The following is a 16,619-nucleotide window of genomic DNA, read 5'->3' as shown; positions in this document are numbered from 1 at the left end:
TGCTTGCAGCTGTACACAGCATCCAAGTGCATAAAAGAACATTGTGAAGGTACAGCATGTTCAGAAAAGACTCAGGAAGGGGTTACAGAAACCTGTCTGCACTTTAAACCACACAGACTATGTCAGTCAGGCACGTAACTTAGTGCCCTGCTAGGTTCACGGAAACCTTTTCCTGGTCATGAGGTTTTATATTTACTCTACAATAGTAAAAATTATTTAAATAGTATTACTATACTTGCCTCTAATATAAATGTCAGTACAAAAACTTCATTAAGGCAAGTATTTGAGTTCTTTACAGAATTAGTTATTATCCATGGAGTATATATACTCAGTGATCTCTTAACAGTGACAACTGGAAAATACTAGCAAAAGCCAGTGCCATTGCTGAAAGTCATGAAACAGATCAAGTTTCTGATTATGATTATCTCGAGGATTCAGTCCAAAAATATTGACCTGGAAGGGCAAGGAGACACTCCTCCATCTCAAGTGTGGATGTCTACTACTAGGAGACGTGAAGAGGACAGAAAACACTGCCTTTGTCAGTAGCTGTACATGAGAGAAGTAGATGAAAGCAGCTCCCAAGAAAGACTCAATATTATGAAGCATCCCATGTAGAGCCAACAAGCCCAGATGATTGTACCAAGTAAGAAAGAATGTAACAGATTCCTTCGTCCTTCTGTTCCAAACCTGGAAAGGTATGAAACTTACAATCCAAAAACAGAAGAAGGCTGCAGAGATGGCTCACTGGGTAAAAGCAATGGCTACTGTTTGGACCCAGGTTTGATTCACACCACCGACATGGAGGCTCCTATCTATCTATAACTTCAGTTGTGGGGGATCTGGTGCCTGCTTCAGGTGTCTTCAAAGGCACCAGATACACATAGATACATATATGAAGCAAAATACTCACATACATAAAATAAAAGTAACTGACACAAAAATAGAGGAAGAAATGAGGGGTGGGGAGAAGCAAAGAAAGAACTCTTACTCTTTCTCCACTGGTATTTTTAAGCCAAATGTAGGCTTGTCCTGGGTGAGAGAAGCATAAAATTGCATGACTAAAATTGAATAGTATGCTGACTTGGACACTACATTACCTTAAAAATAGACAAACTGTTTACTAGCTGACAAGAAAAGCTGTAGGATCTGCCTAACACTTCATCTAGGAGCAAGAAGAAATGATCACAATTAAAATAGGTTGAAAGGCACAGTGATAAGATCTTTTATGCTTCTAAATCAGTTTGTTGAATAAAATACCAAAGAAATAAAGCAGCAATTATAAAAAGTCATGCTTTCCAAAACAGCAGCTACATCTTAATTAGAAGAATCAATGACATATATGATGAAAGCTAATACTCAATAGCTGGATTAATTGCATAAGCAATTATCTACAAGGTTTTGAGAATTAAAACAGCTCTCCTCTCAAAAATCACTATTTTCATGAAAAGCAGATAAACTTTTCTACAAAATGCCTGAGAGTAAGTACTTTAGTTTCTACGGGCCACACATGTCACCCCCCAAACTCCAAATCCCCAAAATGGCAGTACCAATGACAGTATCCTAAACGACAGTCTGGGTTCAGCTCAGGCTACACTCTGGTAGTTAAACAGAAGGACTGATGGAGGACAGACTGAAGTTAACATTTAGAATTCATCAGAAACCCGTGAAATGGGCTGAATTAAGTTTTTAAAGTTTTTGCCTGCCAGACAGCCACTTCCTTTATCACCTCCACTTCCATCAAATGGGGCAGATGTCTAGTTCCCTATTGGCTCACACTGAAACACAAATCCAAGTCCCAACCCTTTCTCCCAGACTGTTCTGGACTGCACACCCCCAGACCCTGTAGCTACCTGCTCTCCTTAAAACCGGCAAGAATTTATCCAGCCTTCTGCTATCTTCTCTGCCTCCTGAGAAGTAGCCATGGCACCTTTGGACTCCCCCAGAATGCCTTTGGCTATTCTTGATCTACCACTGGAGAGAGAGAGAAATGTGGCAGTTTCTTAATTCCAAATACACCTTCCTTTCCAATCATGGAGTGCTATATAATTCGATGGTTTCCCTGTGCCACTTACAACTATGCCAGCAGAGGTTTGCTCTCAGACTCATGAAAGGTAGCACACTAAAATAAAGTGCAAGTAGATGATTATATTGCTTACACAGACCTGTTTTCAATCTTGCCTCACTTGGAAAATTTTATTTTAGTAGAGAATGGCTAAAGCAAAGCCAGTATGTATAAGGGACCCAAGAACAAAAGGAATGGTGATTATTTGGGTCCAAGAAATCATAGTAGTAAAACACACAATCAAGGTTAAATTCCACAGAATGCAGTCAAAATAAACAGGGACAACAAAATGGCTCATGTAAAGAAAGGTCCTTGCTCCCAAGCCTGATGATCTGAGTTTAATTCCTAAGATCTATAGGATGGAAGGAGAGGACCAATTCCCACAAGTTGTTCTCTGATGTCCATGTGCCTGTCGTGATATGCATGACCACACAGCATACACAAAAATCAATCAGCCAATCAATCTAGCTTAAGCAAGCAAACAAACAAACAAACCAAAAAACTACAATTAGGAAATAGATGAGTATACATATCAGTATAACATTGATAGAATTTAAGGTTACACATGTGTGGTAATATGAATCGGTATGGCCCCTATAGACTCATGCTTGGCCCAAATGGAGTGGAACTATTAGGAGGTGTGGCCTTGTTGGAGCAGGCATGGCCTTGTCAGAGGAAGTGTGTCACTGTGTGGATAGGCTCTGAGGTCTCATATGCTCAAGCTATGCCAGGTGTGGGATAGAGTTGCTTCTGCTGCCTGCAGACTCTCAGCTCCTTCTCCAGCACCATGTCTGCCTGCACACTGACATGTCCCACCATGACAATAACAGACTAAACCTTTGAAACTGTAAGCCAGCCCTAATCAAAGGTTTTCCTTGTTAAGAGTTGCTGTGGTCAGGGTGTCTCTTCTTAACAATAAAGACCCTAAGACAATATCAAGTATTGTTTTTGTTTGGTTTGTAGATAAGGTCTCAAGTAGTGCAGAGTGGTTTGAATTTCCAAAGAAAAAAGTATACAAATTAAATCTTATTACTGAATAAGAAATTACCTTGTGCCATTTTTCCAATTGTTTTGCTACATAACCCCTTTCATTCAGATAGGAAAATCCTTTTGGAATGGAGAGAAATCTGTAAATTAGAAAAATCATAGCTGAACACCGAGTCAAAAAAAAAAAAAAAAAAAAGAAGATCTAAAGTAACATAAAGAATATGCTTAAGAAACAAACAGATTTGGAATATTTCAGTGTCTAAAATAAAAAAGGTTTACTATAATTTCAAACACTAGGACTTCCGTTTCTCCCTACATCTGACAGTTGTACAAATAAAACCGCTGGTGCATTTTTGGGATGGCTTTTAGATAGATAGACATGCTGAAGGAATACCCTGACCTCAGTTGGAAGAAATCCTATCAGCCATCACCCAAACCCATCAGTGGCTCTCAGACCCATAGCACTGCAACCATGTAGCTTGTACATCTACCTGATTCAGAAACCTCATGTTTCTCTTTCTTATTTTTCTTTCCTAAGTACGCTTTCCTTAAAATGTGTGTGTGTCCTCAGCATTCTGGGACTTCTCACTCTGAAGTTTCCCTCCCCACAGTGTGGCTGCTTATCTGCCATGTATCTGATCTCCATGTCAGATTAAGGTATGGCCTTTTATCCTTCTCTCCCCCTCTGTCTTCCTCTGGGCAGGTGTTGAAGTTTTACAGCTTGTCTGCCCTGGGAAATTTCTCTTTAAACTCTAACAACATTGTCCTTGACCTTCCAATTTTTTTGTTTTCAATTGTAGACAAATGCAGACTGAGCCCGTTAAAAATAAAGAAAACTTTATGAAAACATGAGAGAAATATTAACCATAAGCACACAAATAAGTAAGGACAAGCTCAATTCTAAAATAGGCATAGTTCAGACGTTTAAAATAAATTAAGAATATTTCCTAGTCAGATTTGGATCCAACATAACCAAGAAGACACAATAATGAATATCACCACAAGGAAATGTACTTAATACTTACCTCAAGAGGAGAAGCAAGCCCTTGTCACCAAGGTGGGATAAAGCTGGTTTCATCTGAATAAGAGCATGAAGATTGGCCTAAAGGGATGATCGAGTTAATAATAATGCAATGACACTACATTCTCTGTTCCAAAATGCTTATGCATACTGTACTCTTGTAACATTGCCAATTAAAATGGAGTATTTTAATAAAATTCAGCCTAAATGTTTCATTATACCAATACAGCTGAAATTTACCTTGTCTTCACAAGCTTCATCAAGGATATCCAGAGCTTCAGAAGAAATTGTTTTGTTTTTATCATGTAGCTGAGTCACTAGTAACTCTATTCCCCAATTGTTGAAGAATTCAACATTAGCTCTTAATAAAACCCTTAAATGTTTTGTTGCATACAATCTGCAGGCCTAGAGAGATAAAGGAACACATTAAAAGTCATCATAGATATTTACTAATGTCTTGAAAAAGCATTTACTTACAAAGGACAGAAGGACTGGAGTTGAGGTATGTATAGTTAGTATCTGATATAAACATTCCCTTTCTAACTAGCAGCCTCATACAATAACTTAAAAGAATTTTATAAATTCTCAAGACAGTAAAAAAATGTAGTAAAGAGAATATGTCAATGCAATGCTAAACTACTACAAATTATGTATCAAACTTCTTGTATTCTGAGAAATCACAGGGGCTGGCATAGGCAGAATATGATGGACCCTAGAAAACCATTTTTGTGATCACAGAACATCCCTTGCCAGGTAAGTACAGCAACTAATAATGAAGGTTAACTCAACTTCTACCCCATATTCTTAGTTTACTTAAACTAAACATTGTAGTGACTTAGCCTATGGTTTATAAAGTACTGGAACAGAATGGTTAAAAAAACTACAGCTTATCTCCCATGTTATACTCACATCAGTAGCTGCAGTGAGGATTTTTGAAAGAATGACTCTAGCTAATCCATCTCTGCTATAGTCGAGGCTAGAAACAGTGAGTTTCAGCAGGTGATCTTGGTTTTTCAAAGAGCAAAGATTAAGAAGACTAAAAAAGAAGAGTTATTATAAATCATTGTGTTGATTCATTAACTCAGTAAATTTTTTCCAGTACAATTGAAATATGACTGTCATATGGAAAATTTAGCACATTCAAAGCAGACTATCCGATTAGATACACATCAGGTAATACACTCAGTAATGAATCTATTAACACAGATGACTATTATTTTAGAAAATGGGCATGGGAAAACAATTCAACATACATTTAAAAAATCCTATATAAGTAAATACTTCTGAGAAAAAGTATTTACCAAACACATGTACACAGACTAAAAAGCACACTGTGTATCTGTATTCATTAAGACTAAAGTTTAGGTTTACATTCCAACAAAATTTGAGAATGCTCACCACTGAAAGACACTGCATTTTTCCAGCATTTTTACTCCATGAGGATGACAAGAAAGTGTTCCAATAAATAAGAAGTAGTGTTGACTAAGGGTGGTCAGTAAACCATTATTCTGAAGGCTTCTTTCAGGTTTCATCCCAGATGAAGCATTGAGCCACTGAACAATATCTTTCACAAGATCTTCTAAGTATCCCTGCCCATCCTGCAATTAGAAAGTCATCTCTAATAGTCATAAAAATATTTATTTTAATTTAAATTAGAAACAAGTTTGCTTCCCATGTCAATCCTAGCTCCCCCTCCCCTCCCCTCCTCTCCCGCCCCCCTTCAACCCTCCCCCAATCCCCACTCCATTCTCCAAGGACAGTGAGGCCCTTCTTGGGGGATCTGGAAAGTCTGTCATATGATCTGGGGCAGGGCCTAGGCCCTTCCCCAAGTGTCCAGGTGGAGACAGCATCCCTCCATGTGGAATGGGCTTCTAAAGTCCATCTGGATGACAGGGCTAAATGCTGATTTATTGCCTGATGGCCCAAAAGATGATGAGGCCTCCTCACTGACACCCACGTTCAGGGGTCTGCATTATTCCCATGCTGGCCTCTCAGCCATCAGTCTAGGGTCTATGAGCTTCCCCTTGCTCAGGTCAGCTGATTCTGTAGGGTTCACCTGCCGAGTCATAACCCCTTTGCTCATCACTCCTCCCTCTCTGCAACTGGGTTCCAGGAGTTCAGTTCTGTGTTTAGCTGTGGGTGTCTGCCTCTGCTTCCTTCAGCCACTGGATGAAGGCTCTAGGATGGCACACAAGGAAATTGTCAATCATGTTATAGGGAAGGGCATTTAAGGTAGCCTCTCCACTATTGGTTAGATTGCCAGTTGGTGTCATCCTTGTAGGCCTCTGGACATCTCACTAGTGCCAGAGCTCTCATCAAACCTATAATGACTCCCTCTATTATGTTATCTCTCATCCTTCTCTCCTCTATTCTTCTCCCAACTCAATTTTCCTGCTCCCCTATGTCCTTATCGCTCCTCCTCCAATCTTAGTGAAGGTAAGTCACTGGTAACATAGGATCTCTGAGTATGTGGAGTTTAATCCCTTTGAATTAAAAAGAAAAAAAAGTTACCAGGAGATCCTCTATTTTCCTTTCCCCATCATATCTCAGAGTAAACCAGGCCCTAAGGTTTCCTAATTAGGTAAGACTAAGTCAGGGTTCAAATACAGGCCTAAGTTTCTATTTCAAACAGCACTTATAACAACTAGGAAAAAAAAAGTAAACCAGAAGGGCAGATGTGGTGGTGTACACTTTAATACTAGCACTCTAGGCAGACAGTTGAGTTCGAGGCCAATGTGGCCTACATAGTGAACCCAGGCCAGCCAGAGCTACAGAGTATGACTTTTCTTGAATGGAAGGAAGGAAGGAAGGAAGGAAGGAAGGAAGGAAGGAAGGAAGGAAGGAAGGAAGGAAGGACGGACGAACGTGTGTATCAAAGGGTGGCAACAGAGGTGAAAAAGAGGGAGCAGGTTCAACAAAAAATATTTGCGGCCAAAGTCTCTGGAAGGCTTACCTCTTCAGACTCAAGAAGAAACTCTGTAAACTGACAGCCGACAACTGTGAGCTGCTTGGACTTGGCAAAGTCCAGATCTAGACTGGCATACAGCTTACTGCTGGGCTTGTAAAAATAAAGAAGTCTGCGCACGAACCTAAAATCAAGATGAAATTAGCAACAAAGTAGGGAATAATTATTAAAGAAGTACTGAACAATTTTTTAAATAATTATTTAATAATACAATTGCTACAAACAACTACTAAACAACTATTAAAGAATCGAGCACAGGTTAGGAAGTTTACTAAACTTGGTACATTTCACATTTTACAAAGAAATCACTGGAAAAACATATTGGTAGAATTAAGTATTTTATGGTGCAGAATAACCCAGGCATGGTCATATATTTGAAACCCTCAGCACTCAGGAGGGAAGGAGGGAAGGACAGAAAGAACAGTAGCTCAAAATCAGGGAGGTCACATAGTGGGTGTCAGCCTAGCCTGGGTTACATAGTGAGATCCTGCATCAAAAAAAAAAAAAAAACAAAAAAAACAAAAACAAAAACAAAAAAACCAAAAGAACCAAACTAAAAACAACCACCACATCTCCAACAACAAAACTACAATCTGAGATACGACATCTAGACTGGAAGGCTGGAGAGATGTAAGGAAGCCTCTTACAGACAACCTAACTGAATTTATGAAAATATTCCAATAACTTTCAATGTTGTGCTCACTTAATTTAATGTTGTGTTCATCTTAATTTCATGTACTACAGTGTAACCCAGAGAGGTAGCTATGTACAGGAGTTATAATACAAATTTATTAAGATATCATTGTTTTACTCTTAAAGAATATCAACAATACCATGCTTCAGTCTCACTGTAAATTGTCTATGTATTATCAAAACCTGACAGAACACTAAGTTACATATTATTAAATGTGAATACAATATAAGAAATGTTTATGATATGGCCTTCTCTAGACAAAGTAAGGCCTTTTTATCCAGGAGATTGGTAACAGTGGCTGTTAAGTCATTCAGGAGTAAAAGCACACAGGTGTAACAGAGAGTGGCTTCACGTGCTGCGTGTGCCATGACGCCGGCATGCTTTACAGTGTGTCAGCTTCATGTGTTCTGTGTGCCATGATGCCGGCATGCTTTACTGTGCAGGTAAGCAGAGTTAGGAAGAAGAGACAACTCTCAGAAGATGACTTGTGCACAAGCACAAGAGTTCCAATAAAAACATGACATTTCTTATTGCTATGCTTGTGTCAGGGTTAAGACCATGACCTAGATAATACTACCCCAGTGTAAGAAACTTATTATAAACACCAGAGCTGGAAGAAAAATATAGGTAACAAGAAAATTAGCTAATGCATTCTGATTACAAGACTTCGCATAAAATGTATGCATCTTTTAAAAACTCAATGATTACTTTTAGCAGTCATTAGCCATAATACAAATTTAAGTTCTTCAAATTTAAATGTATAATAGTTCTTACATACCTGTGCAACTGTTCATCTTTATAGTTTCTTAGATTTACATTTGGCCACTAGAAAAACATAAGATCTTATATTAAACAGTATATATTTGACAATGACTATAATAAAAATTATAGTAATAAAATGAAGACAATTTAGCAATCTCCATGAAGTACTCTATCATACCTTAAGAATGGTCCCAATAAGATTCCAATTCCATTCAAGATTTTCCTTATGTTGAAGGACTTGGCTGTCCCTAAGGTTTACTAAAAGAGTTTCCTCTGTATCCTAAAATTACCAGATAGTAAGAAGGTCAATTAAGCAATCTATGTTCACATCAGAAAACTAATTTCTAATTTGAAAAACGAAAAGCAGGGTATCATCAATGATCCTCAATAATTATTTATTTTCAAAAGCTAATAAAAATAATAATAAAATCTAGGGCAGGGAGATGGTTCAGTTAATAAAACGCTTGCCTTGCAAACAAGAAAACCTGAGTTCATTCTCAAGAACCTACCCATGCTGAGACTGGGGACACACACTTGTCATTCCAGCACTGTGGAATAAGTTGCAAGGGGAATGCTGAGCTGCTGGCCAGTCCAGCCTGCCTAGCCTATGTGGTGAGTTTTTGGTCAGTGAGAGACCCTGTTTCAAAAGCAAACAAAAAACAAGTAACTCAAGGTCCATGGTGTCTTGACGAACAGCTCACTGTTATCCTCTGGCCTCCACACACATATGCACATTCTCATACAAACATCCGCAACACACACTCTACCTTTAACATACACCTAAACCCAGCTCTAGGGTTGTTCTTCAAGGTAAAACTAATAATTTGAAAATCCATATGCTTGAATGAAATTGAAAACCCAGACAAGCCAGCTGTTGAGAATTAGGAAACTAAGTTAACATTCATGTCAGTACCTTAAGAACAAATATATCTTTCTGAACCCGAAGATATTGATCCCGTTTCTGGTGTGTTGCAATTGCTTTCTGAATGATGTGATCTAAATGAAGGCTATAAGGCTTAGGTCCTCGTTTCTTCATTTCATGGAAGCGTTTTAAACAGTTCAGGGCTGCACTGGCTCGACTGTGAGGAAAGAAAAATCAATACTGTAGCAAGGCTAGCAGCATACTTTTAAAGTAATGGTTGCTAAGTTATTTAAGCTTACATAAATTCAAGAATAGAGATTACTAAGCAAAGTAAAATATTTACTCAGGCATGGAGCATAATGACAACACAGGTCAACACAGGTGACTTACATAAAGAACCCATTTTGGGTTCAAACTTTCACTTATGGAGTACTAGTGAGACGCATGGCTCAAAGGCATTTGCTTTACTAGCATCAGCGGTACCTGAGTTTGGAACCCAGTGCACACAAAAAAGAGCTGGCACTGCAGTGTACACCCGTGACCTCAGTGCTTGAGTTGTAGACAAGCAGACCCCAGGCCCTGAAAATTGGTGGCTACTCAACCAGCCTAGCCAGAAGGGTCAGCTCTAGGTTCAGTGAGAAATCCTACTTCATAAAGTAAGGTGGAGAATAACAGAGGGAAAATACCTGGCTTCTACATATATGTAAAGTGAACCATTACCACCCCCAAAAATACACATACTGAGAGGTATTAACAAAGTCAAGAACCCAGTTTTCTTATTAATGTTTTAAAGCTTTTGTTTTTCACATGTAAATTTTTTCTACTTGAAACTGATGTTTGTTTACATGAAGTTGCAATAAAACTTCACTGTCCATCAATATACTCAATTATCCTAGTAACGACTGAATTGTCTATTTTCGGCATTGACGGATAATCATAACTAGAATCTTTTAAATTATTTAATTACTTAGTAAAAACTACAGTACTGAGGACATTGGCAACAACTGTGTCTCAAATTTAGGACTTTTGCTAAGTAGAGTCTAAAATCCTTAGGATGCAGTCATACTGGCAATTGCTTAATCTGTCAGTAAAGACAACTTAGGGAGCTAAAAGAAAAAAGAAAAGAAAAGAAAAGAAAAGAAAAAGAAAAACTTAAGAGTACCACTATTTCTGTTATTTTAGGAATTTTTAATTCTCAGGGATGCCTGAGATTTGTGACGTTAATTTCAGAGAGTAGAACTACCAGGCTTTAAGAAATAAATCATTCCAAAACAGAACTACTAAATAAAATGGAAAACTTCATTATACTACAAGCCTCCTGTTAGAACCAAAATGTTCTGCTAATGTCTCAGGTGAACAGTATGTCTCCAGTCTATTTATTGGAAAAATCAAAATGAATTGTTATTGATGATTAGGTCCAACTGCAAACATTTGTTTTACTAAAGATAATTAAATGTTTGAAAAATGTGTAATTTTAAAGAAAAGTTCATAGTTCCAAACAGCTAATGAACTGCACTTCACTTACATTACCAGTGGGGGAAATGTGGTTGACATCTATAACATTTTCCAATTATAAAAGCAAGCAAACAAACAAACAAAAAAACCCCTCACTTTAGCTCAGGGACATAAAAGAAAATAAGTTAATTTATTATTTACTAACACCTTGTGGTCTCAAATACAAATTATTAAATACTTTGAGAATTGTAATTTTCCGTTGAGGTTTCCAAAAGGAATTTCCAAGCACAACCTATCCATGCTCCTTGCTTTCTTCCCCTGTTCAAACAGAAGGTTATCTAGGAAGGTGTTAAATATATTAAACACAATTTGCTAAGGCTCTAATACTTACAGTCTCTTTTCCTTGGGAATATCGAAGGATGCAGCCATATTCATAAGGGTTGGCAAGCAATGCAAATGATGGCTATGCGAATGAGGAAGAATTGTGTTTGCCTGTATGGAAAATGATGTTTTATGAGATTTTAGAAACAAATATGGTTACTTAGAGACATAATGTAGTTTGTCAGATTAATAAAACTCAAAAGTTTTTCATTAAATTATTTCCACTCACACATACTTATAATTTTTATTCCCATCAGATTCCAGTAAGGAGGACAGGTTGGAGCCAGTGAAATGGTTCTGCAGGACTGGGTATTTGTGATTAAATATGAGGACCCATATGTCACAAAGTGAGAAGCAACTCCTCCAAAGTTGTCCTCTGACCCCCAATTTACCAGGGCAAGATTGCACCTACACATATGTGTATACACACATACACTATTGAAAACAAATTTTTAAACAATGAGAATGAAAATTAATAATAAAGCAACCAATTTTCCTATTATTAAATATGGCTTCTAAAAGGCACCAAAGTCACTTTTTAAATGACCCAAAGACTTATGTAGCAAAGCATCGTATTTGAGAAAAGTACAGAAACATTATCAATCTTCTCAGAACATGCTGGTCCCATGGCAACAACCCCTAAATAGAAACATTATCTCTGGTAGCCAGGCAAAATTTCACTACCCAACCAGCTTCCAACCAATAAGTATGTTTATTAAATATAAGTAAGACATGATAGTAAGAAGTAAACTAATATTGCTATCCTTTAATCTGGCCAGCTTTTCTGTTTCATCAGAATCACAGAATTCTGATGCTCTGTATAAAAGAAATGAATATGATATCTTTGTAGAAAATGGTATAAAAGAAATGAATATGATATCTCTGTAGAAAATGGTGTCTTGAAACCTAACATACAGCTCATCTGACTTGAGAATCCGCAGTATTGCTTAGAGTTTCAGATAGACTCAATGAAATTAGCCACTAAGACATTGATGAAAAGACAGATTTTTATACACTGTCCAATTTTTAACCTTACACACATAGCTTAGGTGCAATGTAAGGGAAAAAGTTGGGGGAAGAAAGGAGGAAACAGACATACGTTTTTGGTTTTGGAGACAGTGTCTATTATGTATCTCTGGCTGTTCTGCCATTCAATGACATTCATTATGTAGATCAGGCTGGCCTCAAATTCAGAGATCTACTTGCCTTGTTTTCCATGTGCTGTGTTTATGATTAAATCATGTGCTACCAAGACTAGCCAGAAACAATTAAGAAAATACAAAACAAAAAACTGCAAAGAAAAGCAAGCCATGATGTATATAAAAATATCTGCAAAAAAAAATCACTTTTTCCTAAACAAATTCAAAGTTATTTTAATTTAGTGTTTTATCAACTGGTAATGACCTACAAGTACAAATTTTTATAATGCACAATTCCTCAGTTTACAAAGAGTACAGAAAGGTGCCCAGAATCTCTAGTTTCTAGTAGTTAGTAGAGTCATAAAAACCATCTACCCAAAGAATCTCATTCTCTGAACCTTAAACTGAAATAAAATTCATAGTTTTGTAATTTTTATTTCTTGCTTTCTTCAGTTAGGATGCCTTCTGAAATGCAATGAAGATTTACATCAAAAGAGGTTAAAGGAAAAAAAATCAATATTTGTTACAATTACAAAGGCAGTTAATATAGACACATAACATCTCTATCATAATAAGTACCAAAGACTTTAGCAAAATGAAAATGTACTGTCTGGGCTATCACAAAGTAACACCAGTCAAATAACCTGTTTTATCATTTAAAGTTCTAAAAGTCCAACCCATATAACCAGAAATCACTATTCTTACCATATGTAAGAGCTCTCCTAAAAGGATGGTGGCTCTAACTGAGATGTGTTCGTCACTGTTCGTTATCACTTCAACCAGGCCCTATGAAGGCAAGAAGAAAGCATCACTGCTGCACAATGATGTGTATGGACACATTCTGCATCAGATCGGTTTTCCACTCTAATACTTTTGTTAACAGACAGAACAAAATAAAGGTTTGTAAATATTACCTCTAAAAGTCCATTACGAATAAATGTAGAAAGTATCAGTGCCAAGTAATTGTCCATAAGGTCTGGCCTGGAAATAAAAGCACACAAACAATTTAAATGTTCGACATAACATAAAAGCAGTAATGGTGATAAATTAGTCATTTTTATATCTACACTATACCTGGATCTAGCACGATGGGGAAGAATAGTCTTTGCCTCAGCTGCCACAAAGCCATCTGAAAGCCTCCAACTGTCCTGGAACCTTCCTGGATCTAAAGGAGTTAAAATAGGTAATTACTAGATTAAGTAACAGTGACACAGATGAGTGTGAGACTATCAGCTATCTAGGCTACAAAAAACTTCTATGGGGTTTTTAAAAATCAATCCCCTTGTGGAGTGGTAGAGACTGTACCGGGATTGGAAAGGGTGTGGCTACCTGGTTCTGTTATGTGGACAATTCTATAATGCCACTGCTTGTCAAGTAGTGTGTGTGCCTACAACAGTGGCATATGGGAGTGAAGACAGGTAGATCTGGAGAGCGCAAGGGTCAATCAGACTAGCTGAAACAATCATTTGGGGACTTAGGCATCTTATGAATTACATAATTCTCTCCCTTCCAGAAAGAAGACAAAATGATACTGAGATGAGTATGTCACCATTTAGTCATTTGTTCCTATCGATCCAGTGCATGTTAGTACTCACCTACACTGAGCAGGGCTTCTATGAACTCGTCTGTCACAACAGGTAGAGGGAGACGAAATATGTCATAGAGCACCTCAAGCAGACCTCGCTAAAAGAGCAAATACAGTTCATGTATTTCTACAGAAAAAGTCTGTAGTGACTCTTAAAAGATCATATTCACAGAATAACAAAATTAATAAAAACATACCTATCACATTTCTACCAAGATTGCTTTAGGGAAGGGATAATTACTAAATATTTAATACATGTCATTTAAATTTTTTCAGAAAAATATTTCCTTATCAGTATTGTACAAATTTGAAAACAGGCTTTGGTTCTTCCCATTTACAGGGATGAAAGTCAGTTGATGGCAGGGTATGCTCAGTGGCAAACTACTAGCCTACAATGTCCCAAGGTGTGACTCCCAACATCTCAAAAAGGATCAACAAAATTGCTCCTTTTGTTCCTTGATCAGAGATGTTCCAGTTTATAAGCATACCCTTTCACTTCCATGATCTAGTGCACTTTATTTCACATTTTAAGCAAGGCATGCCTCGACAATGTTTTCTTAGTTTTTTTTCAGTAACAAGTATGTTTCATTTAAAGAAACAACTAGGAGGTAAAATGAACAAAGTTAAAAAAAAACATTTAAAGAAAAAGATAACTTAAAGAGTTAATGTTATTTTTCCCTTCATTCAATTTAGTTTTAGCTACTTAATATAAATGTCCTAATTATAATAATTTAGGAATATATCTAATAAAACAACAATAAGGAACTTAGTTTTAGTGAGAACCAACATCTTTGAAATAAAAACATGGTAACATGGTATCAAAAATACATAAATTACAAAGCATGACTATATAAATAATATATTTACTTTTTTATTATTGTATTTCTGTTTGATTCTTTTAAAAGAACACCCTTCTGTTTAGCTGTATTATTTTAATAATTTATATTTTAACTCAAGTTTTAATAAAATTGTCATTCATTCTTAACAGTATTTTAAGTGATTCATATATTAAGTACTATTTACACTATTAAATACACGTGTACTGAAAATGCTCTCAACTGAAAATTACCAGCCTGAAAACTTCACCGGAGATTTCTAAAAATTATACATGTGTGCACATGAGTGCAGATGACTGCGGAGGTCAGAGGCATTAGACTTTACTGGTATCAGAATTACAGGTAGTTATGATTTGTGTGCTAGGAAGCTGGCCTGAGTCTTCTGCAAGATCAAGACACAGTCCACTCTTCAGAGTGAGCCCTCTCTCCAGTCCCTAATGTTAACTTTTAAGGATTCAGGCATGTAAGAATTACAATAACTGTTACTTACCCTTATTTCCATATTTGGTATGCAAAGTACTCCAATTAGAGATTGGATCCCAGAGTTCCCAGGTTTACATAAATTAATAATACCTAAGGAGGATTAAAGTTAAAAAAAATTAAGAAAGAAATTCTACAATAATATGTCATGACATAAAGTCTGTGATTATTTTCCAAGTTAAGAGAGAAAAGAATGGTATTTTCCTTACCTAACACTCCTCGGATTATAACTAAAACACACACACACACACACACACACACACACACACACACACACACACACACACACTCGGATTATAACTAAAACACACACACACACACACACAAAACCATGACATTTGTCATACTTATTTCTAAAATCAATTGAATGCACTTACGAAATTAAGTTAACATATTCCAAATAAAATGGATGGATCAAAGTGTTTGTTTCTTTTTTTCCCCCCATAAGACAGGGTTGGTTTCTCTGTGTAGCTTTGGAGCCTGTCCTGGAATTAGCTCTTGAAGACCAGGCTGGTCTCGAACTACAAGAGATCCACCAGCCTCTGCCTCCCAAGTGCTGGGGTTAAAGGCATGCACCATCATTGCCCGGCAAGGATCACAGAGTTTAAGTTACTAAACATACTAAATTTTATGTCATAAAAGATATGTAAATATATAAGAAAGCATAAAATGCTCAGTATCATTATAATGAAACACAAAATGCATCAGTGACAGACCACTCCACTACACTAAAAGAGCTAACACTAACGTCTGCAACAACAAACACTGAAAAGGATTCAGAGCAACTGAGCTCACACAGGCCAACAGTGCACAACAGTACACATACACTGAGCAGCTAACCATGAGTGTGCACATACACTTTCAGGAATAAAGAATGCCAGCACCTGCAAGATTCTTCATGGTCAACAGAAACTCAGATGGAATGATGAAGACACAGGGGTAGAAACTGACACACAGATAATGGAGACAGAATCTACACAGTAGGAATATATGTTAACCACTGAAATTTTCAAGATTCTTTCAAATGTTTTATATTAAAATGCTAGGGAAAATGTGTTTGAATACTCACACAGGACTCTGAAGCTCTCTGTTCACAACTACAATGGCCAGTATCCATTAACAAAAATCCTTAGAACCAGCTATGTTTCAGATCCTAATTCTTTTCTTTCAAATGTCTCCTGTGATAACTCAGGTATGGGGCCAACATAAAGTCATTTATGTTTCAAATATACTTTATGTACATATCCTGGAACACAATGTTCTTGTGTTATGACTGGAATTAATCACATGAGGTCACATGTAGAATTTTCTATTTATGTCACTGCTCAAAAAAATCTCAAATATAGTAGCATGTTGGATTTCATGTTAAAGATGCTCAATGTGTATGTCT

At 36.9% G+C, this 16,619-nt stretch overlaps 1 protein-coding gene across 5 annotated transcripts in view; it reads right to left on the bottom strand.

Moving 5' to 3' along the window:
* The window catches only part of Rictor (RPTOR independent companion of MTOR complex 2), a 103,623-nt gene that overhangs the window by 29,690 nt on the left and 57,314 nt on the right, over positions 1-16,619 (bottom strand). For all 5 annotated transcript variants that reach the window (XM_005077984.4, XM_005077985.4, XM_040757580.1 and 2 more), the window contains 15 exons: positions 15,240-15,322; positions 13,924-14,011; positions 13,403-13,493; positions 13,243-13,309; positions 13,034-13,114; positions 11,200-11,300; positions 9,405-9,570; positions 8,670-8,771; positions 8,508-8,554; positions 7,024-7,159; positions 5,469-5,668; positions 4,980-5,106; positions 4,311-4,475; positions 4,075-4,151; positions 3,111-3,189 (listed from right to left, as the gene is read on the bottom strand). In XM_005077984.4, the coding sequence (XP_005078041.1) occupies positions 3,111-3,189; positions 4,075-4,151; positions 4,311-4,475; positions 4,980-5,106; positions 5,469-5,668; positions 7,024-7,159; positions 8,508-8,554; positions 8,670-8,771; positions 9,405-9,570; positions 11,200-11,300; positions 13,034-13,114; positions 13,243-13,309; positions 13,403-13,493; positions 13,924-14,011; positions 15,240-15,322 (1,610 nt within the window). The remainder of the gene's footprint in view (positions 1-3,110; positions 3,190-4,074; positions 4,152-4,310; positions 4,476-4,979; positions 5,107-5,468; positions 5,669-7,023; positions 7,160-8,507; positions 8,555-8,669; positions 8,772-9,404; positions 9,571-11,199; positions 11,301-13,033; positions 13,115-13,242; positions 13,310-13,402; positions 13,494-13,923; positions 14,012-15,239; positions 15,323-16,619) is intronic.

Source organism: Mesocricetus auratus, unplaced genomic scaffold (assembly GCF_017639785.1).
Source record: "Mesocricetus auratus isolate SY011 unplaced genomic scaffold, BCM_Maur_2.0 Super-Scaffold_100015, whole genome shotgun sequence".
Lineage (NCBI taxonomy): Eukaryota > Metazoa > Chordata > Mammalia > Rodentia > Cricetidae > Mesocricetus > Mesocricetus auratus.
This window is presented reverse-complemented; position numbering and strand designations above follow the sequence as displayed.